We start from the raw sequence: 26953 nt of genomic DNA on the forward strand, positions 1-26953 counted from the left end.
TATTGATACAAAAATAAAAAAATTAAAAGGTGAATCCAGTGTATTCTTCTTGTTCTTCTGGGTAGGAAGACCTAATCTTCTTGTAGACACAAAAAGGAAGAGGAATACGCCGGCCCTTCCCAAGAAAATGGTATACCAATGCATTACAATTACTGTACGCAATGTATCTTAAAGACCTAAAAAAGAAAAAAATAGACAACGTTAATATTGTTACAATAATTCAGAGAGCATCTATGGAAAAAGCTTTCAAAAGTTCTTCAGAAATATCACAGAATTCCTAGATAATGTATTAGTCAAGTAAACGCCACATGGCCTTAAAATTGCAATTAAAACATAAAATAATTTAAATAGCCCTAATTGTAATTGCAAGCTGCTATTGCAACAGGAACATAGTAAAAATAAAACTTGTTAAGAGAAATAACAGAGTCTACATTCATCTCTTGTTCAAAGCAGCACAAAGGAAATCATGCAAATATTTATAACTTTATTTGAGGAGGAGGGACAGGTGGGGGGGGGGGGGTTCAGAGACAATAGACCTAATTATCTAAAATGGAAAAAATAACAAAAAAACATTCTGGGGATTTTTTAGGACTTAAGCGGAATTACTATGATTCATTCTTTTGCATACTATGTATTCGGAATGATGGGTTCAATAAATGTTTTCCCATGGTACCACACAGTGGCACCATTTCACGAACACTAGGGGGGGGGCAAAGGTTTTGTTTGAATTATTACACGAAGATACAAAAAGTGCTTTTCAAAATCTAGAGTGGGTTTTCCCATTTGTTTTAATAAATATATAAAAAGGGATGGGTAGGTAATTGCTCCCCTTCCAATCAGCACCCCTTGTGCCACAGACACTTTATGGGTAGATTGTTTAAATTTATCGTTGATTGTTTGTTTGTTTGGTTGATTGTTTGATTGTTTTATTATTAATGATGTGAAAATCATCAGTCTTATTGGAAAAAGTATAAAATAATTACTTATTGTTTGAAAAACTTGCAGGGAAGCTTATTGTTGAGTCATATAATCTTGCAGCTAGCATTATGGCCCATCTGTTGCATGCTCCAGAAAAGGTCTCGTCCTCTGTGAAGCAGTTCACTGGGGTTTGTTGATGCTTGCTCAAATCAAATCATTTTATTCTAAAACCACTTTCATAGCAATTGCCAAATTACGGTTTGCGTCATAAATACATATCATAGGTCAATGTGTCATAAAGATACATCATATTAATACATAAAAATACACAAATAAACATAAACATAAATAAAGATGCTACTTTTTAGAGGGCAACATTGTACTCGGTCACGAAACTGAGAACAAACGTTCTATGGTACCGCAAATGTTTTGCTTTTATTTTTGTCAGCTTTGAGACTGGTCCCGCGACAACCCTTGGTGGTCGTTTAGGGATAAAATCTGAGGGAAGGATATCACGGTGTTTATTATTATCAAGGCATTTTGTGCCGAAATCCATACTCAGCTTCAGCTTCCTTCGCTCCAGCGAAACCAACTCAAATTTAACTAATAGTTCAGAATACGGAATTTCAGGTCCACGGGAAATTATAACAAGAGCACGTTTCTGGATTCTTTCGATGCGGTTAGATGGTTCCAGAGTTAAGCCGAAATGCCACACAGGGGCGGCATACTCCAAAAGCGGTCTAATAAAAGTACAGTAAATTCTTAAAAGATGGGTTGGTGGAACGCGAAATTTTGTCATTAATTTTAACATTTGTAAGCTAGCGTTACCTCTCTTCACTAACTCTACGCTTCCCACTTTAGATCAGAAGTAATGGTTATTCCTAGTAATTTAGTTTTATTTACAATTTGTTGTTCAGGGGCAGGGGGATCAAAAGTAGGGTTAAATTTCTTAAAAAAATTAAATGTTCTTTTTTTCATTCACGGTCATCAGTGAAGACGCCGACTCCTGTCTCACTTTTTCGATGATTGCCGCAGCTCTGCTGGAGTCACCTTTATCACATATTTCTACTATGCTTAAGTCATCGACGTACTTACATCTACTTTCCATATCACTGGCAATGTTGTTGATCATGACTAGGAATAAAATTGGGCCTAAAATAGTTCCTTGAGGAACTCCACAAAAAACCGGCTGAGGATCTGAAAAATTTTCTTTATACTTTACTCTTTGAAATCGGTTGGATAAAAAACTTCGAATAACAGAAACTAAATTAGGATTTACAGAAAATTCCACAAGTAGCTTTTGAATTAACATATCATGGTATTAAATCAAAACCTTTTTTAAAATTGATTGTTATAAGGTTAAGCCATCTACCTGGTTCATCCGTATGTTTGAAAATAAAATCAAGCAGACGAATCAGGAAATGCGTCGTGGACGTCTTTGACATATTGCTAAATTCTTTGGATCAATTAGTGGTTAAATTTGAATTTTTAACCATTTTGCTTAAAAAGTTTCGTAAATTTTGCTAAAAGTGGGTGTTAAAGTTATCGGTCTTACTCCATCAAAATCCAGCTCAAGTCCTTTTTTCGGAATAGGAGTAATGTACCCAGTTTTCCGAATAGACAGGTATTCATGATTAGTTGAAATCAAGTTAAAAATATTAGTCAAAGGGCGAGCAATCTTATCAGGGAAAGCTTTAAGTAATTCCACAGGAACATCAATAGGGGTTATACTTGTTCGTTTCAGCTTCTTTATTTTAATTAAATAAAAAAAAAAGTTTTTTAAACTGAAAGTAAGGAGCGACATTAAAACTGAAAACGCCATGGCATTTTGTTTGATTTTGAAATTGACAGCTGACAGATTGTTTCTGCAGCTGAATTGTAAGTTTGCAGATTTTTTTTTGTTTTTGTTGTTTTTATATAAGATTTCCTTAATGTTTAATACTCAATTATTGAACACCTGATAGAAAATACAATCTTCTTTCTGGAACATTTTTACCCCCCCCCCAAAAAAAAACAGGTTGAGACAAAATTTAGCTATAGACTAAGCTATGTACAAGGTTGGGAAATTAAAGATTGAACCGGAAGTTGCCCCAAAAATATGATTCATAAATAAATTGTAAACTATTGTCTATAGGGGAGGGGGATAGGGGGCTATCATTTTTAAATGATTATACCTCATTTTTTTTTATTGAAAGCAGGGATGCCAAAAAAATAATTATTTTTTTCATTTAAAGTGGAGACCGAAGAAAATGATATCCAATTCCCTGGGAAACCATTGAAATATTTTGACAGACCCAGGGCCCCCCATTAGGACGCGTTCATTGTCTTGGGTATTTTGCGATTTCTCATAGGCTACTGGCCTTATTTGGCTTATGTATGTGCTCGCTTTTAATTCGATTCTTTGGATCTTATGGAATGCCATGGCGAATCTATCACTGTTTTCCAATAATTTGAGGTATATCTCAATAATTTTGATATTTTTGTTGTTGTATTTGTACCCCTTTACTCATACCCTCATTTTTTTTTTTTCAAGGAAAACTAAGCTGTTTAACGTTATTTTGCGTGTTTTTTTTAACCATATAGTGACCTGGTTAATTATTAAGTAAATTATTTTTCTAATGAAAGCTGAGACGGTATCCTATCCAGGTGGTATCCAGAGGGAGGGGGGAGGGAGGAATTATATTTAAATGATAATAGCTCGAATTGTTTTTTATTGAAAGCAGGGATTCCAAAAAGTCCATTTTTTTTAATTGAAAGCAGAGGTGGAATCATATCAAGTTGGTATCCAGAGGGGGGGGGGTATTTAGAAATAATATTTAAATGATAAGAACTCGATTTTTTTTTAAAGCAGGGGTGCCAATAAGTTAATTGTTTTTTTTTATTTTAAGCAGAGACGGTATCCTATCAAGATGGTATCCAGAAGGGGGGCATAGGGAGTTATTATATTTAAGTGATAGTACCTTGATTTTTTATTGAAAGCAGGGACGCCAAAAAGTTGAAAAGTCGACAAAATTAACAAGATTTTCGTGAGTTATACTTGATACAGCACTTGCATGGTTTTATCGTCCAAAGGGAAAGGGACATATGCGTCCAATCCATTTTTTTTCCTATTGATGAAACTGGTTTACTTTGAAAACATTTATTCATATGTACCAGGCAGATACACACTAAAACGAATTGGTGTGACGAAAGCGATATCGACATCCCCTCCCAAAGTTGCGCTCGAGTAACAATGGCACCCTTGGTCCAGTGCCCAAGTTACACTAAAAGGCCAGGTCATAATAAAAGCTTTCAATTTGGGAGGTTCAAGGAGGAGTCTTTGACAGTCTTATGACCTCAGGGTACTAGATTTTTGCAACGTTCTTACGTATCTACAGTGGTTTAGAAAATTCGATCACCCCATAAATGATTACCAAAAATATGCACAAATGTAACATTTGGAATATTATAAAACTTTTTTCAAAGCTTTGAAGAAAAGCAAAAAATTCTAAATACCCCTAACTACGCTTGAAAGCTATTTTAAAAAGAAACTCTTTGGAGATTTCCATGGAAATGACCATAGCATAAGCTTTGAGCCTGGGTGGTGATCAAAGAGGTGTCTAAGTATTTTGACCACAGGTGACTTATTGTTGCGACTTTCTTAAATTTGGTAATTCTTGTGAGCATTTGGAAATCAAAGCTTAAACTCAATAACTGATACTAAGTGTCCTAACATTATGCTTGGATTAAAAGTGACGAACTAGGATGAACATTTCAACATCTTCCTGGAGCTTCTTCAATCTGCATATTATTTCATTTAATTGCATTTAAAACGGATGAGCTTTTCATTTTTTACCTAAGAAAATAGCTGGTACTTCATTTTTCTTCATAGCCAATAAACTATTAAGTGTTTTTAGTGTCATTGTAATTGAAGTGTTCTCATAAGAAGTGTTGATCATGTATTTTTCAATTTGATAAATTTACTCCTTTTAGTTACAGTTTATAATTTGACTGATATTAGGTATTTATCAGTTTATAATTTGGAATGAATCCCCAAAAGAAAAAATGAATAATATCCAAAAGAGCAGCCAAAAGCGATAAAAAAGCAGCAGTTCAGCCTTAGCCTACATGACATATATTCTATAAAGAAGCCAAAAAAAACTTTAAAATGCATTTTTTTTAAATTGTCATTAAAAACCAGTTTTTAATGCAAGAAGGCTTCTTAGGAATCCAAAAGAGCAAAACAAAAAAACAATCAATATCAAATTCGCCCATTTCAAATGTTTTAAAGTTGACAAAACAGATATAGGCAAAGGGCATTATGAAAAAATTAAGCTTCTAAGTTCAAAGTTTTGATAATTATTTATGTTAAGAATACATAGCTAATAGATACTTCAACTACTCGTATTATGCAAGGGTTCCGAAACGCCACAGCCATTTCGTTTCTACCAGATTTTTACTTCTCTTGATGAATAACGAAGAAGAACAGTTTCCAGCCAGCGACTTGTGACTTTTTGAACTCATGAATAGGCTCGAATATGTTGTAAATTGAAGCTGTGATTTGAGAAAGACTGATGAAAACATTAATGTTTGCGGTCAACATTGAGCGCGCGGGCGGCGCGCCGCCGACATCTTACCGGCGGCACGCCGCCGGCGTCTTACCGGCGGCGCGGCGCGGCGTGCTGTTTTTGCTCCGCCGCCGCCGGTCTTCCCTCATCGGCGCGGCGCCGGGATCTACCCCCAGGGCATAACTTTAAACCCTTGCCCCGAGGGTTATGGGGGAGTGTCCTCCTCAAAAAGATATTTTCTATCTGGAAATCAACTACGCCGAACAAAATGGCTGTCTCAAAATTTTGATTGGATAGTTGCCGTCTAATCACTTTCGACGATTGAAAAGGGCACTACCCACTCCAATTTCCAATCGAATGAGCCATTTTCGAAGTTTCTACGACGACTCCTTCGATACGAAGTGCCCGGGTTTGGAGAAAAAACCAAAAAAAAAAAAAAAAAACAACAAAAAAACAACACATTGTGCCCACATCGTTCTTTACTATTGGCAGCGCTATGCCTATGATTTGGTGTATTCTCTTTTAATTCTGCAAGTTTTAATTGTTTACATTTTTACAACCTTTTTGACATTTTGACAAATCAAACAGTTCATGGTAACAAACTATAAGTAAGTAGCAACACAGCTCAATAATAACCAAACCTATCAAAAAATAGGGCTTTCATAGCAGTAGATATATGAAAAGAATCAAGTTTTTATACTGATTCAAAATGTGCAGAGTTCATCAAGTTTAATGTTACTTCTCAAAAATTACCAGTCTTAAAAAAGTTGCTCAATTTTTGAAAAAAGGGAGAATATCCCCAAACATCAAGCAATCTTAATGAAAATCACACCATCATATTCAGTATATCAGAGAATTACACTGCAGAGGCTTCAAGCTCTTATATACAAAAATATGGAATTTTGTATTTTTTGCCAGAAGAAAGATCATGGATGTATGTTTATTTGTATTCTATCCAGGAGTGATTGTATCAAATCAGTCATCATAGAAGATCATTGAAGATCCATATCCTATCATATTTGTTATTAGAAAACATACAGGCATCTTTTTTTTTTGGGGGGGGGGGGATTTACCCCAATGAAAATTTTCTGTGGGGAGGAAAGTTTCTGTCTTACTGTTTTTACTAACTAAACTTAACATGTAATTTCTAGGGGAGATTTTTAGCAGGGTTGGGATTCTCTGGAGGGCCATGGGGGTTGATCTTCCCTCCGAAAAATTTTCCACGGAAGAATTTCCTGCAGGAGTAACTTTCCACTGGGGGTGGGGTATTTCTGGGAAAATTTATTCATGGAGGAGGGATATCCAACTTGACTTGAAAAACGATTTGAAATTAAAGTCTTTTTCAAATGAAAGTATAGTGACTTCAATGTTTTGTCACCTTGCCCTTACAATATATAACCTACTTAACAGCATGGCTAGACAGAAAATGGTACAAAGTGTAGTTCCAGGTACTCACCACTCAGAAACAGGGATATTCTTTCATTGGACCTCATGTGCATCTTTATGGCCTTCTGTGTGAATACCTATGAATACCTATAAACATATGAATCAGTTTCCCTCAAAAGATGAGAGGCAAAAACACTTTCACTTCTGTAGTATCAGAAATGAGTCTATAAAAGTAAAGATACATGTTAACTTATGGTGTTTGTTCAAGAAAGACTTCAGGTAGTTCCACTTTAGGGTTTTACTTGGCAAGGGTTTATTTTGTTTAGCTTTATATGGAAGAACAATTGGAAGACTAAACAAGTCATATTCTTAACAGCAATGCCAGTGTCTCTGTTGTTATGGAGCCTTCAAAAGTCAAATCCTTAGTAATCTAAGCTGCAATTCAGGTAAAAAGAAATGGGTAAAAATAAAAATAAATGTAAATTTTTCTTAAAATAGAAGTAAATCCTAAAATGTTTTTGCTAGCAAAAACCTACCATCCAAGTAAATGAGACTCTTGGGTCAAATCAAAAAAAAAAAATCATGGCTCTCAAAGTCTGGTCTTTACACAATCACAGTAGGCAAAGCATGGAGATAAGAGCTTGTAAACACCTTCAACTAGAACTAAGCCTAGCCAAGTTCTTTTCAAGAAGCATTGCTAAAAATTATTTTTCAAAGAAGAGAGCTTTGCTGGACTAAGCCCAAATTTCTTTTTTACCAGAACAATCAAGAAAACAACAGTTTCTAAGGTTATATGGTGATTTAATTTTTTTGCTGTTTATCAATACACGTTCTTTATTTTTTAAAACAGCTACAAACTTTCCTGATTGAATGCAGTATATAAACTGGCAATCTTTCTCCTTAAAAAATGAATTATTGGTTTTTCACACTTATTTAAGACATATATGGCAGTGTAAGTTTCCACTTGACCAATTTAATGAATTAGTTTTCATTTTAGGTGTCGTTGGTACTTTAATGTAATAAGATTTGTCAAAACAGTATTATAAAAATTTTTGATTTTCAGTTTGTTGAGTTTTCTAAATACAGTCCTGAAGTTTTCATAAATTTAGCTCTAAGCACTTCAGAAATATTAGAAGTCATAGGCTGTTCTTGGTGGAGGGAGGAATTCAAAATAACCTTCCAGAAAACAAAATTTAGGCATTAAATTCAGCCCTGAAGTTATAATTATTCTAGCTCTAAGCACCTTTAAGATATTAAAAGAGTCAGTGACTATTTTTGGTTGGAGGGGGGGGCAATTCAAAAACATCTTCCCATGACATACTTATACTATATATTTGATTGCAAAATTTTTATTACTATACATTGGCAGTTCTAGGCCTGGGCAGGGGGAAGGGGGGTGGCTTTAGATATGCAATTGCCACATTTAAATTACATTCAATCAGCTACAACCTCAAAAATAAATGAGTAAAAGATACCAGAAGGTCATTATTGAATCTCATGAACCTCAAGCAATTATATAACTGACAGCCAATAGGAACTGTCACTTTGTGAATAAAATAGCAAACAATTTTGAAATATAAAAAGTTGACATTTTTCAAGGCAAGTACAGATTGATACTTTTAACATAAATACAGGAAAAAATGTGAGTAGAGAATTAATTAAAATGTGCTTTATATTGGGGAGGGAAGGATAGAGACAGGGACATTTGTACACTTTCCTAGGACATACTTTATGCTGTACCTCCATCCCTGAAATTTTCATAACCCAACCCTTTTCATGTTAGCAAAAGCTCCTAAACTAGAATTTTACCAAAAGAAGACCTACAATAGATTATATACCTAAGGTTGTCAAAAATTAAGGCTTTAAATAGCCTTAATCTTTTGCCAATTCCTCTTGTTTGATATGAAAGGCTTACACTATAGGCTACAAGCCAAAATTAGTGACTGTACCACTAGTAGGGCTGGCTTCAGTGACTGCAAAAGCCTGATAACTTAAATCAAAGATGAAATGTGTCCTAAATATGGTAAATAATTTGACAAGCCCAAGAATACCCCTTTTTACTATATATTTTCTACAACAAGGTTAAACAATTTCTCAAAATCTTGCTGATACTTTATATTCTTACTATAAACGTATCTACAGGAAGAAGAATATTAAAAAAAAAACATTGCGTACAAATTTTGGGGGCCAATTCAAGGCCCTGCTCCAGATTTTTATTGAAACTTTCAAAGAAATATCTACATTGCTTACACAAATTTGTGTCAAACATTTATGAGTACATATCATAGGTTTGTTTATTGGACAGACTCAAATTGCTTTCATAGATCCTTTAAGGCTCCAAAACAACCTCAATCTCTTCCCAATTCCTCTTGTTTGATATGGAAGGCTTACAATATAGGCTACTGGCCAAAATTAGTGACTGTACTACCAGTAAAACTGGGACAACAAAAGCCTGATTACTTAAAATCAAAGCTAAAATGTATACAACATACCATAACTACTTTGACAAGCCCAAAAGTTCAATTCCTATTATATTTTCTAAACCAAGGTTTCACAAATTAAAAAAAAAAATTCCCAATACACTCAGTATACTAATATTCTTTCTATAAATATATTGATAAGAAGAGCATTTATCAGTACATGTCAGAGATTCATTTTTTTAACACACCAAAATTACTTTCATAGAGCCTTTAACATTAATAAAGGATAAAATGAGAGCAGAAAATAAATTGCAATGCTCATTATATAGGGGAGGGAGGGGTGGACACAGAAACATTAAAACACTTTCCTGGGACATGCTTTAGGCTATATATCTATCCCTGAAAGTTTCATTTTCTTAACCCAACCCCTTTCCAAGATATAAAAAAGCTCTTAAACTAGACTTTTACCCTTTTTGTTATCTAGGATAGTGGTTAGGTTAAGATAAAAAAAAAAAAAAAAAATCAAGTGATGAATCCATGGCCATAAACATACTCTGGGAAGGTACTGGCAGGCTACTATGTTAACCTTCTACTGATTTTTAAGTCTTAGAAATTAACTTACTAGACAGGTCAATACCTATTGGAATTTTGATAAAACAACATTATACCTTAATTTTCAGTTTCTTTTTCTCTGGTTAAGGGTTTGAAAGTACAAATCCTGTTATTTGAGAGGAATTTTATGTGATACCAATGAGTTGTTTCTAAATTTAGGAAATATAGGCTATTTGCATATCTTTGAAACCACATAGGCTAAATTGGGATTGAGAAAAAGTGGTGAAGCTGCAAATACTTTTCTTGTACTTTATTTAAGTGGAATATCTATTTCGAAAGGTTTTAACTTCATAACACAAAGATTTTTATGGTTACCAAAGGACAGTGACCTCAAGAGGGTGAAGGAGTGGATATAGGTAGGATACTTCAAAACACCTTCCCAGGACATACTTTGGTCTGTAGATCCATCCTTGACAGTTTCATTTTTTAACCTAAGTTCTTTCTAAGACAGCGTCTAGAATTTGATAACTAAGGCTTCAAAACAATCTCTATCTTTTCCCAACTCCCCTTGTTTGATATGATAGGCTTACACTTGGGATACTGGCCAAAATTAATGACTGTACTACCAGCAAAACTGGAAAAACAAAAGTCTGATTGATTAAAATCAAAGTTGAAACGCATACTACATACCGTAACTACTTAAACGAGCCCAAAAGTTCCCCTCCTATTATGTTTTCTGAACCAAGGTTTGACAGTTTTTCAAAAATTTTCCGATACTGTCGCTATTCCGATATTCTTTTTATAAATGTATCTATAAGAAGAAGTGAATTAAAAATACATAGAGTAAGATTTCTTAGGGCCGATTGGTGGCCCAGATCCAGATTTCTAATGGGAATTCCTAAGAAACGGCTGTGTCGCTTACAGATATTTATGTCAAAAACTTATCAGTACGTGCCAGAGATTCATTTTTTTAATAGACCCAAATTGCTTTCATAGAGCCTTTAAGGAATAAATATCAGTATATGTCAATTAAACTGACAATCCATGGTCATTTGTTTTTTTTTGTCAGTAAAGTGCAAATTGTGTCCTGGTCTTGAGAAGACACAAGGGGTTATCAGCCCTACTCATGTTAATTATTTTGAGTTTCATTTTGAATAGTTTCTTCCCTGTATAAACTCTTTGGAGCTCATTCAAAAATCTTGATGTAAACAGGCATTTCTTACATACATCATATTTGTTACAATCAAGCAAATATGTGTCACTAACATACACAGGATGATGATGAAATTGCTAAAAAACTGCTAAAGAAACTAAAGACATGAAAAAAAGAGACATGAATTTGCTAAAAATACATGAAAAAACATTTGAAAAAACTAATTCGAAGTATTACTAAGTGGTTGTGAGAATAATAGCCACAAACCAATGAGGATACAACTAGTGTTACAACAATTTTCATAGACTCCTGTATGCACTTTTTGATGCCTGTGTAAATTGCTAAAATCACAAAAATTTTTCTACAAACATCACATATGAAAGGTTTCTCACCTGTATACAGTCTTTAATGTATGTTCAAACTGTTAGCTTGCGAAAACCCCTTTTGGCAAACCCTAACATTTAATTGGCTACTAGCCCATATGCACTCTCTGGTGCCTGTTCAACCTGCCCAGTAGAGAAAAGCATAATTTACATAAATCGTATTTAAACGGCTACACACCTGTATGTACTCTTTCGTGCAGGTTCAAATGTGAAGAATGAGAAAATGTTTTGTCACAAACATCACACTTAAATGGTTTTTCCCCGGTATGCATTCTTTGATGTGTTTTCAAATTTGCAGGTTGAGAAAATGTCTTGTCACATACATCACATTTAAACGGTTTCTCACCTGTATGCACTCTTTGGTGCAGGTTCAAATATGAATAATGAGAAAAGGTTTTGTCGCAAACATTACACTTAAACGGTTTTTCACCCGTATGCATTCTTTGATGTGTGTTCAAAGTCTCAGTGTGAGAGAAAGTCTTGTCAAAAACATCACATTTGAACGGTTTCTCACCCATATGAACTCTTTGATGTGTGTTCAAAGTATCAGCACGAGAAAACGTCTTGTCACAAATATCACACTTAAATGGTTTTTCACCCGTATGCAATCTTTTATGCGTGTTCAAATTTCCTGCAAGAGAAAAGGTCTTGTGACAATCATTGCATTTAAACGGTTTCTCCCCTGTATGCACTCTTTGGTGCTCGTTCAAATACTGCTTTTGAAGAAATATCTTGTCACATACCTCACATTTGTATGTTTTTTTCTCTTTATGAGTTCTTTGAGATCTTTCCGATTTTGTATACTTCTTACTTTGCAGGCACCTTTTCAAACCAGTTTTCTGATTTCCTTCAGATTCCGATGCACATGCATTTGAGAAACAATTCGTAGATGGATTCTTTGAAACAACTAGTGACGTATTTCCCTGTAAGTTCATTCCAGACATGTGTTGAGAAAAGTGACCTAAAATTTAAAAGTCTATAAAGTTCAAATAAAGCGAAAAAACATAAATAAAACAAAAAATAAAAACTTAAGAAACCAAAGACAAAAACACATCTTTCAATATGTTTTTAAAAGCCTACGGAGAAAAAAAAAAAAAAAAAAATCCAAAATCAATAAGCTGAAAACAAAAAATATATCTTTCAATATGTTTTAAAAATCTAAAAAAAGGTATATGTTTCGATATGTCTTAAAAACTAATTTTATTTCCGATCCCTCTTCTCTTCCTCGTGGTGATACTTATATCACCACAAATACTTATATTAGCATTTAAAATTAGTTATTCTAATGCAATGAAAGAGCGAAAATGAAACCTTAAGTGATCAAAAAGTATGCCGTGGTGTAAATTAGCCCATAAGTGAAGGAGAGGAAATATTACAGCAAATATTAGGAATTATTGTAACTAAAATAGGAAGAGCTAAGAGAATACACATCATATGTTGAAGCAAAATTTTTGGGGCAGCCACAAAGCTTTGGATTAAAAAAAAAAGACGAAAGTCACGTTTTCCACAGGTCTTACACATATCAGTTCTAATAGCAATAAGGAAAAGTCAACAAGGGGCAATATGGGTAACTCAACCGCAACTGGGTGGTGTGAAATTGAATAATGGATTGTTGGCCAAATTTGTGAGAAAGAACATTTATTTCTGCCCATAGTTGTCATTTTCTGTTTATATTTGTACCTAGGTGCCATTTTAAGTGGTTTCTCTTGGTGTGTCACTTTACTTACTTACATCTTGAAGTTACAGAATGTTTATTTTCTATTCCCAAGGGACTTGTCTTTTATCTGCTAGTTCAATAATAAAAACAGCTGATGTTTGTAAACAAAGCCAAGCTAAATTGATGTCCTTCTTCTTCCGAATCTGCAGCCATCAATAGCCATAGTTGCCAAATGCTAAATATTAAAACGCCATCGATTACGTTGGCTTGTCCGTTTTTGCGTATTTTTGGTGATAGTTTGTGCAGAAGGGAACAATGTTAAAGAAACAAGAGATCGAGTTGGTACCAGCGGGATTTTAATCCTGTGCTGGGAATAGGTGATTTGAGTATTGTACTTCCCACATTCTGTCTACCTCAAAGGCAATAAGAATTTTCAAATTAGAAAACATATTGGCTGAGTAAACATATTTTGAAAACATATTGGCACATTTTGACCTTCACACTAATTGTATATATTCTTGCTTGTAAGCTAGACTAAAAGTCGGTACTGACTTATTGAAAGACCAAGACGGCCTCCCCCTTGGATCCGTAAATCGACGCTAGTACACAGCCAAATAAACCCCTGCTGACTGACGAATAAACCCCTACTTCTCAAAAATAACTGATGGCACCAACAGAGCCGGACGGTCAGCCTACCAACACAAAAGAGAACGAGTACTACGACTGATCCCCACGAGACAGTTATCGTACGCAAGGTACTGCGCCTTGTCAGTACAAGTGAAAAAGGTAAAAAACAAGACAAGTTACTGATAATCAAATCCCCCCGACTACAGGAACAGCTGAGACTTGCCAGCCTTCGGCAAAATTCAGGGCTGAGCTTCCGAAAAAGGATCAATCAGGCATTGTACTCGACTCTCCAACTGAGACTCAGAAAAAGGCAGAAAACAATTGCTTCTATTTTAAAAACGGACACTGTAGACGGGGCAACGGCTGCAGGAATTCCCATTCAGCAGCAATACCGTCGATCTGTGAACATCACTCCAGCTTAGGTGGTTGTGAAGGTGCCAAATCAGACAAACGCACAAAACTTTATCTCCGAAATGCAAGAAGTTTGCAACAGGCCGCTGCAACAGGGGAAATCGTTGCAATTACTACCATCTACCGTCAACAGTTAAATAAACAGCCAAAGCTAACGGGAATACCACAAGCCCAAAAAACTCGACACATCCTCTGAAACATCACCCACCGCAACAACTTCGACAGGAATGTATTCGAACTCGCACTTTCTACAGGAATGGCTCCTCAGCCACAGACAACGTCCGCCACCAACAAACAGGGATAAACAATGGAGCAATGAACCAGAATCAACCAGCAGTCAATAGAAAACAAATGGAAGACGCAGCTATAGTACAATAAACACAAAAATCAACCACCACTATCCAAACCTCTTCCGTCAAGAACCGACAAACTCCAACTCTCGATACTACAAGAACACTTACCGGCAGGTCCCAGGTAAACTTACCATGCCTCCGATCACCATCCTCGAGACGATGGTGTAATTTCTAAAAAGGAAGGTCTAGCAAACTGGAATCCAGAAACTGACCTAACAAATAAAATAAATGCGCCCACAAAAAAAAAAAAACATTTTGGACGCAGAATCACTCAAGGTCATGGGTGAGGTAAATGCGAAGATTCCCCTCAAACCTGGAAGAAAGAAACATATTTTCAGTTCTTTCCCTAACATGGCGCTCATCAACGCCCAGCCCCTCGGAAATAAGACTCAGAAACTCAAACACTTCGTACGCCGTGACAATATCGACATCGAAGCATTTACTAAAACATGGGTGCCCTCAGCAGATTTCGTAGAAATCGACGGGTACAACTTCCATCTGCTACCACGGTGTGACGCTGGCGGAATTCCAGTCCATCATGAAGGATGCGTCCGTTTTTCTGTGCAAGTTTTCCATTAAATCTGATTGATTGATAGAAATAAATCCTTTAAAGACCAGACTGTATGGTTACCGAAAATTATCTATGCAGAAGAGATCTTACTGTATAAAAAAGGGTGGTTATCTTTTGACGAATCCAAACAGGTTTAGAAGGCGGTCGTTAAATTGAGGAAGCAAAATTTCAATAGCAGGGTTTCAAGCTATCACCTGATTTTAGAAGACAAAATGACAAAAAAGGTAAAAAGCAGACACATAGGAAGAACTTTGTTTCACTCTCAGCAATAGCCTTTATAATCACGGTGAGGAAGAAAAAAAAACAATTAAAGAGAAAAAGTGAGGGCAATTGATAGGACACTGCAAAGAAAGAATACGCTTATTTAGGGTAAATTATTTGACAATTTATAGATTATACAATATGTATGATTGGCGATACAGGATTAGTCATTGGGAAAGAGAAAAATGTTCTGACCTGGTTGTGTCACAAAAGAGTAGGGTTTAAATGTGAAATTTCTGTGGATGCTGAGGGGTATTTCAAACTAAATCGAAAACCAGTATGTACACCCTGAGGAGGAGTAAAATTTGAAAAATACTTATTTAGAGAAAAAAAATTAGGAAAATTTTTGAAATATTAAAAATGAAAAACACACTTATTTTGAGGCAAATTATTGGGCGAAAAATTATGCAATTTTCGATTGTTTACACACAGGATTTATCATTGAGAAAGGAAGGAATGTTTTAACCCAATTGTGTTTCGAAAGAGTTAGGGTGTCAATGTGAAACTTTAGTGAATGCTGAGGGGCATTTTTAAATAAATCAAAGGACAATATGTAAAAATGGCTTATACAAAAAGGTGTATCTGTAATACTTTAGGAACAGCTAAGGGTTTTAACTTGAAACTTTCAGGCCCCTTACTGCAGCTGCTTCAACAACGGCTGCGACCATTCATTAATTCGACTTTAACTACTTATGACTGCGACTAACCATTTCTAATTGCGACTGCTTTCAGGTAATTTTGAAGGGGTTATTGATCAACATCAGAGCATATTATTTGCATATGGTTTGTTAAAAATGTCTATCAGCAATAGCCTAATAACAGCCGAGGGTATTAAGTTGAAACTTTCAGGGCTTGTTGAAAGGGTTGTTGGAAACTAATTGAGGAGAAGAGAGCTTCAAACTGACAACTCCAATTCATATATCTGTGGTGTAATACTTATAACTGAGAAAGGGTGGGGGATATATCCTGGGTACAACAAAAAATATAAGTGTGTTATCGTGAAACTTCATGACGTTTTGACCATAAGTTTCAATTTTCAGCTGAATGAGCACCTTCGATAGTTTCTAAGACAACTCCTTCCATGCAGAAAATGATTAATAAAGTGAAACCTTATTGATCTTTACTTATATCGTGTTTCAGAAATTTTTATTGAAAATCGCTATCAATTTCATCACTTTGACAAAAAATTTAAAGTGAATCAATTGAAATGTGATAAAAGGATTTATTTTGGTACAAAAAAATGGAACATAGGGAATGGAGAGAAACAACACACCCTATGGAAATAAAAATATGTATATCATTAGAATGCAACAAAACGAACTAGACAAATCACTTTTCATACTAATTCCCTACATAACATGATCAAATAGAAAAATAATTAGTAATTAAAAAGCAAGACAAATACAATGTTATTATCATTAATTCAGTATAGTATAAAAAAGATATAAAATCAGTGCAATTATTCCTTTCTTCTAATCTAAACAATTTACCAGCAATATTCTTATTGCGCTACGAAAACTCATATCTATTGAGTTTTTAACTCAAGATCAAATTTTCTTGAATATCATATTGAATTTGACTAAGGTGACATTTAAAATAGTATGTTCAATAGTAATTCAAATCAAAGGTGGGAATTATGACAGAAAAAGAAAAGAAAAGTTATTTTCTTGTTAAACAAAAAAGAAAATATAGCATTTGGATGGATTGGGTTGAATTGATTTGAATTTACACGTTTACTAGGCGCTAACGCAAAAATGTATGTACAAATATTATATTTGTATAAAACTTTAATAGACAATTTTGTTCAGCAATACATTTCTTTTGTGAAGCTGCTACCATATCCTAAAAAATACCAATGCTCAACATATGTTACCCTCTGAGTTCAGTTTTTTTCTAATTAAAAAAGAGAACCCTTGAGTGATTTTTGTTAATAAACGTAACAAACAATTTTTGTTGAATGTCAAACAAATTTTTACAGTGTATATATCCTCTTCAACACCTCGCTCTTTAGGCTAAAGTTTTTAGTACTTTAGAAAAAAGTTTCTTACTGTTCCAATTAAACAAACATAGTGTTTCAGAAGCCGTTCTTAAAGAATTGGGACAAAATTAAAAGTTGAACGTAAACATCGCAGTGTTGAGGAGGGGGCAACCACCTTCATATGCGTAATAATTTCTGTTCGTTTCAAGTTTTAATGTTGCTCCTTACTTTCAATTGGAAAAACTTGTTTTTAAAATTTATTTTCTGATCATTTTTTAAATAATCCCATGAAATCTGGCACAACCTCCATGGAAAAATACCCTCTTCACGGATATATTATCTAGACAATTCAATCCCGGGGAAAATTTACCCGGGCAATTACCCTTAACAACTGTTAAGGGTAATTACCCTTAACAACGCGTAAAATTGAGACAGAAAAAAGAAAGCAAGAAATATAAAAAAACAATTTTTATAGGAGTGCTGGAAAATTCCCCTAGTGTATAATTTTCTGTGATAAGTTCACCCCCTCGAACCTTATCTCCTCATGGAGTTCACCCCGTGAAAAAAAAAACCAGCAGATAATTCGTCTTCCCATCCTTAAATATATGCATGCTTCCCAACAAAAAACACTATGCGAAAACAATGGACAATTTTTATAGCTTAAAGACCAGTTCTCTGGGAGTCCGGGGGGGGGGGGTTGGTCAAGTTATATCTAAAGCCATAGTTATTGCGCCTTTCAACTATGATGAACAAAATGGATATCGAAAAAAATTTATAGTACAATTTCGGGGGAAAATGGGTGGGACGGGGCCTAGATACCCTCCAATCTTTTGGTCACTTATAAAGGGCACTAGAACTTTTAACTTTCGTTTGAATGAGACTTCTCATTGTAATTATAAACTCATGGGACCAGAGACAACTTTTCCATCTATCATAAGCAGTAGAATCGCGCTGCCTAAGTAAAGAACAATGTTGGCACAATGTATAATTTTCTTTCTTTAGACCAGGGTACTTCGTATCAAAAAAATTGTTGTAGAAACTTCTAAAACGGTTAAGTCGATTGGTGATTGGAATGGCTTGTGCCCGTTTTAATAGTCGAAAGTGATTAGGTGGCAATTAACACAACTTCCACGGCAAGAATTTCCCAAAACACATCCAATAAAAAGTTTGAAATAGCCATTTTGTTCAGCGTAGTTGATTTCCAGATATAAATTATGTTTTTGAGGAGGACACTCCCGCACAACACTGCAGCCAAGGGTTGTAAGTTATGCCCTGGGGGCATATAAGGTTTTTTTTATAGAAAGTGTTGCCGTAGAAACTTCAAAATAGCCTCATTCGATTGGAAATTCAAAGGGCTAGTGCCCTTTTTAATGGTCAAAAGTAATTGGAGGGCAACTAACCCCCCCCCTCACGCCCACATTTTCTCCAACCACATCAAATAAAAATTTTGATATAGCAAATTTGTTCACCGTAGTTGAAAATACCGGGAATTAGGTCTTTGAGGATGACAATCCCCCCCCCCCCACAGCGCTCAGGGTAAGGGTTGTAAGTTATGCCCTCGGGGCATGTAGGGTTTGATAGAAAGCCTTTTCGTAGAAACTTCAAAAAGGGCTCATTCGATTGGAAATTCAAAGGGCTAGTGCCCTTGTTGATAGTCGAAAGTGATTTGAGGGCAACTAACCCCCCTCTCACACCCACCTTTACCCCAACCACATCCCATCAAAATTTTTAGATAGCCATTTTGTTCAAGGTAGTTAAAAGTTTTAGAAATTAAGTCTTTGAGAATGATAACCCTCTCAGAGCCCTCAAGGCAAGAGTTGTAAGTTATGCCCTGGGAAAATATAATGTTTTAATAGATAGTGATGTTGTAGAAACTTCAAAAAGGGCTCATTCGATTGGAAATTGGAAGGGCTTGTGCCCTTTTCAACAGTCGAAAGTGATTGGAGGATAACTAACACCCCTCTTACACCTACCCTTCCCCCAAACACATCATATCTAAATATTGAGATAACCATATTGTTCGACGTAGTTAAAAACTCCAAAAATTGTGTTTTTGAGGATGAAACTCCCCCCACAGCCCTCAGGGCAAGAGTTGTAAGTTCTGCCCTAGGGGCACATAAGGTTTTTTTTTCATAGAAAGCGTTGTCGTAGAAATTTCAAAAAGGAATCATTTGATTAGAAATTGAAACGGCTAGAGCCCTTTTTAATAGTCGAAAGTGACTGGAGGGCAAGTAACCCCCCTCTCATGCCCCTCATTTCCTCACAAACATACAATAAACTTTTTGTTATAACAATTTTCTTCAACGTTGTTTCAAGGGCCAGACATTTTTTATCTGAGTATGACAACCCCCCCCCCCCCGCAGCCCTTAGGGCCAGGGTTGTAAGTTATGCCCTGTGGGCATATAAGGTTTTTATTGAAAACGTTGTCGTAGAAACTTCAAAAGGGTTCATTGAATTGGAAATTCGAAGAGCTAGTGTCTTTTTTATTGGTTGAAAGTGATTGGAGAGCAACTAAAGCCCCTCTCACGCCCATCATTTCCCCAAAAACATCCAATCAAATTTTGAGATAGCCGTTTTGTTTAACGTAATTGAAAGTTCTGGAAATTAGGTCTTTGAGGAAGACAAAACCCTCACAGCCCTCAGGGCAAGGGTTGTAATTTATACCCTTGGGGCATATAAGGTGTTTAGAGAAAGCGTTGTCGTAGAAACTCAAAAAGGGCTCATTCGATCGGAAATTGAAATGGCTAGTGCCCTTTTTAATAGTCGAAAGTCATTGGAAGGCTTGATATTTTTATAGTAAAGATTGATGTGAGCACAATGTATTATTTTTTTTTTTGTGTAGACTAGGGCACTTCGTATCGAAGGAGTTGTTGTAGGAACTTCGAAAAGGGCTCATTCGATTTAAAATAGAAAGGACTAATACCCTTTTTAAGAGTCAAAAGTAATTGGAGGGCCACTAGTCCCCCTCCCACGCCCACCCTCTCATTTGCTCATTACGTTTACAAACTAAATGTTGCCTTAAGATTAAATCAAAATGCACTGTGTTAATGCTACTTCCCAATAAGGCATTTCAGCAGTATCCCAAGAACGACTGAGGGTATTATGTTCAAACTTTTGGGGCTACTTCTGCTCTTAAATTTTTTATCAAATCAAAATATTGTAAGTGTATCAAACCTATCAAAGGAAGTAAACAGATTTGTTTTGTGAATGGTATCAAGTTTTCTATTTCAGGTCAACTAGAGGAGGTATGAAACTAAATTAAACACAACTATTTGCGTCAAGATTTTTAAAAGGGTGTATGTTGTTGAAAATTTTTCTCCAGCATACATATAGCAGGCGAAACTATAAAGTCTTAAAAAAACAAAAAGATTTAAAGTATTACTTTCTTTTTCCTGAAAAGACTATATCAAGATAAATCGAACAAAAACTAATTTAAGAAACTTTTTCCACAAAACAAAGTTTTTCAAAGAAAAGTAAAGAACTCCATTAAACCAAAAATGAGCAAAAATAAAATTAAATGATCTACCAAGCGTGAAACTACCACAAATAAGCATCAATAAATAAATGAAACCCAAAAGGAACAGAAATTACAATAAATAACCGAGTCAAACTGAAAATGAGCAGAAATTGACCTGAATAGGGCTCATAACCCTATACCTTTCCAAGACCAGACCATAATTTGTACTTTACTGAAAAAAATACAAATAAATGTGCATTGTCAGTTTAATATAAATATACTGATATTTAGTAATCAAAATGTTAACATTATTTGATTGATTAAAGAAATAAAAGTAAAAACATTTGAACTATTATTTGAACGACCTAAGAAAACGTGAATTTCGTCATTTTTAAAAATCCAATCGGACTTGCTATGCTCTTCTAGCAATATAGGTAGTTCAGTCTAGCTTCTAAGCAGTTCAAATCATAACAGCCAATTTTCTGCTTATTTCAAATCCAACTTGAAATCAATATATAAGACAGATTTATCTCTAAATTTATAAAGAAATATATACAATACAAATTGTATAATCTATGTAAAGATGTAGTTTTAAGGCTTATTATCAAGCTTATTGCAAAATTAAATAAAAAAACAAGTTTTTTCAACTGGAATTAAGGAGCAACACTAAGACTTAAAACGAATAGAAATTATCACGTATATGAAAGTTGTGGCCTGCTCCGCAACAACTCGTTCTTTACGCTAAGGTTTTCAGTACTTTTACAAAAAGCTTCTTATTGTTGCAATTAAACAAACATAGTTTTACAGAAGTCCATCTTCAAGAATTGGGATAGAATTAAAATTTTAGCATAAAGAGCGAGGTGTTGAAGAGGAGGCAACCTCTTTCACATAAATAAGTTTCTGTTCGTTTTCAGTTTTAATGTTGTTCCTTACTTCCCATTGAAATAACATGTTTTATTTTATGTTTAATTTCTGATAGTTTTTCAAATAATGCCAGGAAATCTGGCCTCACCTCCACGGAGAAATACCCTACCCACGGATATATCCTCTAAACAGTTCAATCCTGGTGAAAATTTACCCAGGCAATTACCCTTAACAACTCCACGCGTAAAATTGAGACGGAGAAGAGAAAGCAAGAAGAAAAAAAATATATATAGGAATTCGGGCAAATTTCCCCAGTGTATAATTTTCTATGACAAATTCGCCCCCAGGAACCTTTCCTCCCCGTTGAAAGTTCCCCTATGGAAAAACCCCCAGCAGAAAATTTGTCACCCTAAAATGCATGCATGCTTCCCAACAATAAATACTATGCGGAAACAATGGGCAATTTTTATAACTTAAAGACCTTTCCCTTGGGGCTATGAGGGAGGGGGGGGGTCATGTTATATCCAAAGGCATATTTATTAGGCCTTTCAACTATGGTAAACAAAATGGCTATCTGAAATTTTTTTCGGACGATTTTGGGGGAAAAGGGGTGGGGAGGAGGCCTAGTTGCCCTCCAATCTTTCTGGTCACTTAAAAAGGGCACGGGAACTTTTAATTTCAATTTGAATGAGCCTTTTCACAATATTATAGGACCACTGGGTCGATACGATTACCCCTGGGAAAAAAACCAACAACTAAAAAAACAAATAAACACGCATCCATGATCTTTCTTCAGGCAAAAAAATAAAAATTCCTCATTTTTGCAGATAGAAGCTGGAAAACTCAATGTTAGGGTTCTCTGATACGCTGAATCTGATGGTGTGATTTTCATTAAGATTATATGACTTAAGGGATGTTTCACGCTTTTTTCCGCAAATAAGGAAAATTTTCTCAGGCTTGTAACCTTTCATGCGTAAGACTAAACTTAATGAAACTTATATATTTGAAATCAGCATAAAAATTCGATCCTTTTGCTGTATCTATTGGTATCAAAATTCCATTTTTAAAGATTCGGCTACTATTGAGCCGGGATGATTCTTACTTACAGTTCGTTACCACGAACTGTTGGATAATAAAACCTACCTAACCATTTTAAAGTGAAAATTTAAAAATGTTCATGAGAGACCACAAACAGTTTGGCAAATACCTGCACATTGGAATAAGAAAAAAAAATCCATCTTAAGATTAAGCCCCTTTGTCCTATTATTGTCCAATAGAAATATTATTCAATACATTTCAGTCAACAAAACAGACTGTTTGTGATGTACCTTCATTGATAAAACATTTGGATTCCTGGGTGTCATATTCAAATTTACATGGTCCTGAAATGCCAGGTAAATTGAGCAAAGGAACATCTTCACAAATTAGTGACAAAGGAAGGTTCTGAAAATGAAAGGGGTTCTCGCTGTGACCTGGTAAAGCATCTTCAACTTCTAAAACAAAAGTTAGATTAAACGGACATAGAAAAATTAAACAGTAAAGCTTACTAAGCAAATCTAACAATTTTTTTCTCTTTAGTTACGTGTAAAAAATGTAAATATACAGACATTATATGTAAACATAAAATCAGATATATGTGCAGGTTTGTTCACAAATCTCTTTTAAAAATCCACTTTTCATAAAGGAAAACAAAACCAGAAACATTCAACGAAAATCAAAAACATAGAGCGAATTAAAACTTGAAATTCATAACATAGAACGAGTTGCTGGATTAAATTGACCAAAAATCACATAACAAAAACTTCAGGGATAACACATTCCCCCCCCCTCAGGACCTAGGGACAAGTTTTGTAAGTTATGCCCACAGGGCATATAAGGTATTTATGGAAGGGATGGTAGCACAAACTTCAGAGGAGGCTCATTCAAATGTAAATCGGAGTTTCTAGTTCCCTTTTTGAGAGTCAAAAGTAACCTGATTGCAACTAGCCCCCCCTCCCACAACAGACCGTTTTCCCCAAATACGTCCGATCAAATTTTTGAGATGTCCATTTTTTCCAAAATAGAATTAAGAACAAAAGACTAGAGAAAAGGATAGAGAAAAGACTAATAGACTAAATGGACAATACATAGTAGAAACTCCGGGGTTTACACAGCCCCCAAGAACCTGGGGGCATAGAAGGTTTTTATAGAAGGAATGATCTTATAACTTCGTTGGGGGCTCATTCTATTGGAAATTAAAATTACTAGTTCCCTTTTTAAGAATCAATAGAAACCAGAGGATAACTAGCCCTCCTGCCTCATTTACCTCAAATCCATCCGATCGAATTTTTTAGATAGCTATTTTGTTAAAATAAGTCAAAAGATCAACTAACAAAAACTCCAGGGTCAACACAAACCCCCAAATCTCAGGGGTAAGTTTCGTATGATGTCCAGGGGGCATAAGGTTCTTATGTGAGGGCTTTGAAAATATTTCAAAGATCAGATAAGCCATATTATGGGGTTCTACCCCTGTTTCTTTTCTTTTCACATAAATGACCCATTTTATTTTCTGTAATTATATTTGCCTATAAGATAATTTTTAATCCTAAGTTGAATTCTGGATGCTAAGCTAGATTATTTCGCAATAAGTAAGCTTTGAAGTAAATTCTATTTTGGTGTTCCTGGTCTGAGCCATTGAAAGATAAAGTTAAGAAAAAGTAAAATGGATTTTGAATATGGATTGAGAGGATTGGCTAGGGCCAAGCGAAGGTCCACCCCTATGCAAAGTTTGTGTACAGAACGAATATTATTTTTGAGTTATTCTACATTTAGAACCCGGTTGGGGAAGTCTATTCTTTTTGTTATATGTGTGTGACCTTTGGAAGATTACAAGTAAGATATTTTCTACAGCTGTGTAGACTATTTTTTTCAGGAGCCCAGACAGGGTAGGAACAGAGTTACGAGATACCGTAATTATTATATTGACAGGGGGGTTCGTTACCTCCAAGGAGATAGTTAGAGATTTTTTTTAGTGGTGACCCGGGTTGGGTACACCCTTGAACTTCGAATTTGGCCATTTGACCACTCGATTACGTTATCATACCCTGGGGCAGGGTATATTGTAAATTGGGTACTAACATACCCAATATTTACAGAAACATTGTGGTAAGCACGGGCATCCCATTATAATATTTGGCGCCATCAGGGGCGTTCCGTTCCAGTAAGTGGTGTAACACCATTTTTGCACCAATAAGTGGTGACACCCGTACCTTACTACAAGAATATCAAACCTCTCCCCCCACTAAAAAAACGATATTTTATTCCAAAACACAAGCGAGCTGACCCCTGGCCTTCTCTGTACAACCCGACTCCCCCCCCCCCAAAAAAAAAACGTGTTAACGATATTTTATTCCAAAAATTATGGCAATTCACCATTGGCCCTCCATGGCCTGACTCCCCCACACCAAAAAAAGACTTATTACAATATTCCATTCCAAAACTTATGGGATCTGACGCCTGGTCCTCCATGGCCTGATACCCCATCCTCCCCCAAAAAATTATCAATAATAAATCATGAGAAATGACCCCTAGTCCACCCTCCCTCTGGTTAATTTATTCAAGTCAACAGAATATAAAAAACAATAAAATTAAAGTTTTACAGAGAGAGAGAGAAAGAGAGAGAGAGAGAAAGCGAGAGAGAGAAAGAGAGAGAGAGAGAAAGAGAGAGAGAGAGAGAGAGAGAGAGAGAGAGAGAGAGAGAGAGAGAGAGAGGGGGGGAGAGAGAGAGAGAGAGAGAGAGAGAGAGAGAGAGAGAGAGAGGGGGAGAAATAATTTATTAACAAAAATAACGCGCACATAATCTTTCAACAATAATCAGGGAAACTCATTGGGTTGTATATGATGGTTGTTTCCATCCTTACAATCTACTAATATATATTCACATTCTACTTATATATCTAATAGCAAAAAAAAAAAAAAAAAAAAACTTTGACAACTTCCCAGAAGGTAGTGACTCACTCTAAAACTAGTTAAAATTATCAGCCCCCTTTATACCCTCCGGGAGAGAATTCCACAACTGTGGTCCTGCAAAATACGAAAATAAAGATCCCATAACAATGATAAAACGAGTTAGACTTAAAATTTCCCAAAAGCACTCCGGCGAATAGCGATTCAAATATTGATAAACAAAAACAGCTACTTGATAATCTCTTAACTTATAAACGTTTAGAATTTTCATTTTAGTGAAGCAACTCAAAGTGCTATTTTCAAATCTTACATATTCTCCTAAGGCACGAACAACTTTATTTTGTAAAATTTGGAATCTTTTAAAACTTGACACAAAAGAACTAGTCCACAGCAAACAACGATAAGAAAGATACGGATTGATAAGAGAATGATTGAGGCTCATTAGAATTCTTGGTGGAAGCTGATTCCTTAGCCTTCTTAGAAGACCCAATGCTCTTGCCACTTTTGCTGCTATTGCTTCATAGTGTTGTTTCAAACTCCAATTGCAATCATGATAAATCCTTAATATTTAACACCATAAGCTGGATTTAAGAATACACCATTCAGACAAATTTTTTCTTTTAAAATAATGGGAGAGCCAATTCTACAAAGTCATGAAACTCGTCTTAAAAACATAAACCGATAGATAGCTAAATCTCATATGACTTGCCAGTTCATTTAGGGCCTAATTAGCCTTTTCAATAAAACATTTTTTGCAAGATGATGTTACTGTAAATAAAGTGTCATCAAAACTTAACAACAGCTTAACAATCACAAAAATTAGACAATTAAAAGTAAAACAATACCAATCAATAGGAGTTTTCTACATTAGTTCCCATAACATATTATACAAAATATAGTCACCCAAATTTTAGCAGTTGAATTCAACTAATCTTGTTTATCTCTTACATGTATTATGATTAGATGTTCCCATCTGAACCCCCATAACTACCCATCCTTTGATAGAAATATTTCGTACATCATACCAGCACAGTGAAGATTGACATAAAACTCCTCAACCGGATGATTTAATTGTCTCACCAAACTTAAAAATTAAAGCTAATAAATTGAATTTAAATGTGTTTAAAGTCACAAAGAAGTCACTTTATCACCCCTCAGCTCTTACTCGTTAGATTCAAGTGCATATGTAGTTAAACTTTTTTTTTGTTAAGGCCACTTAATGAGCAAGAAGGAAAAAAAGGAATAATTATTTTGTAGAACAAAGTAGCTTTTCTTTTATTCTGACACAAAAAATTAACTGTACAACTTACCATTTTTGATAAAAAAATCCTCAGAAACTGTGATGGGATCAGCCATTTTCAGAATTTGTGGCAAGTCCATGAAAGATTTTAGAACGGAGTTAATGCAAACTATGAGAAGTAAAATACTATCATCGAAACTTGGATACAACACAGATTTTAGCCAAGAGAG

The 26953-nt window shown here is 35.2% G+C and overlaps 1 protein-coding gene across 1 annotated transcript; it reads right to left on the minus strand.

Annotated features, from left to right (window-relative positions):
* Positions 1-37: 37 nt before the first annotated feature.
* On the minus strand, positions 38-26953 carry LOC148938901 (uncharacterized). The gene is made up of 5 exons (XM_089107449.1): positions 26794-26953; positions 22867-23031; positions 10514-12320; positions 6922-6998; positions 38-176 (listed from the first exon to the last, which is right to left on the minus strand). Exons 1-3 carry the CDS (start codon positions 26861-26863, stop codon positions 11530-11532), a joined length of 1026 nt encoding a protein of 341 aa, XP_088963575.1. The 5' UTR covers positions 26864-26953; the 3' UTR covers positions 38-176; positions 6922-6998; positions 10514-11529.

The sequence above is a fragment of the Artemia sp. Qi Xiang Cuo genome, unplaced genomic scaffold (genome assembly GCF_049724085.1).
Source record: "Artemia sp. Qi Xiang Cuo unplaced genomic scaffold, ASM4972408v1 HiC_scaffold_32, whole genome shotgun sequence".
Lineage (NCBI taxonomy): Eukaryota > Metazoa > Arthropoda > Branchiopoda > Anostraca > Artemiidae > Artemia > Artemia sp. Qi Xiang Cuo.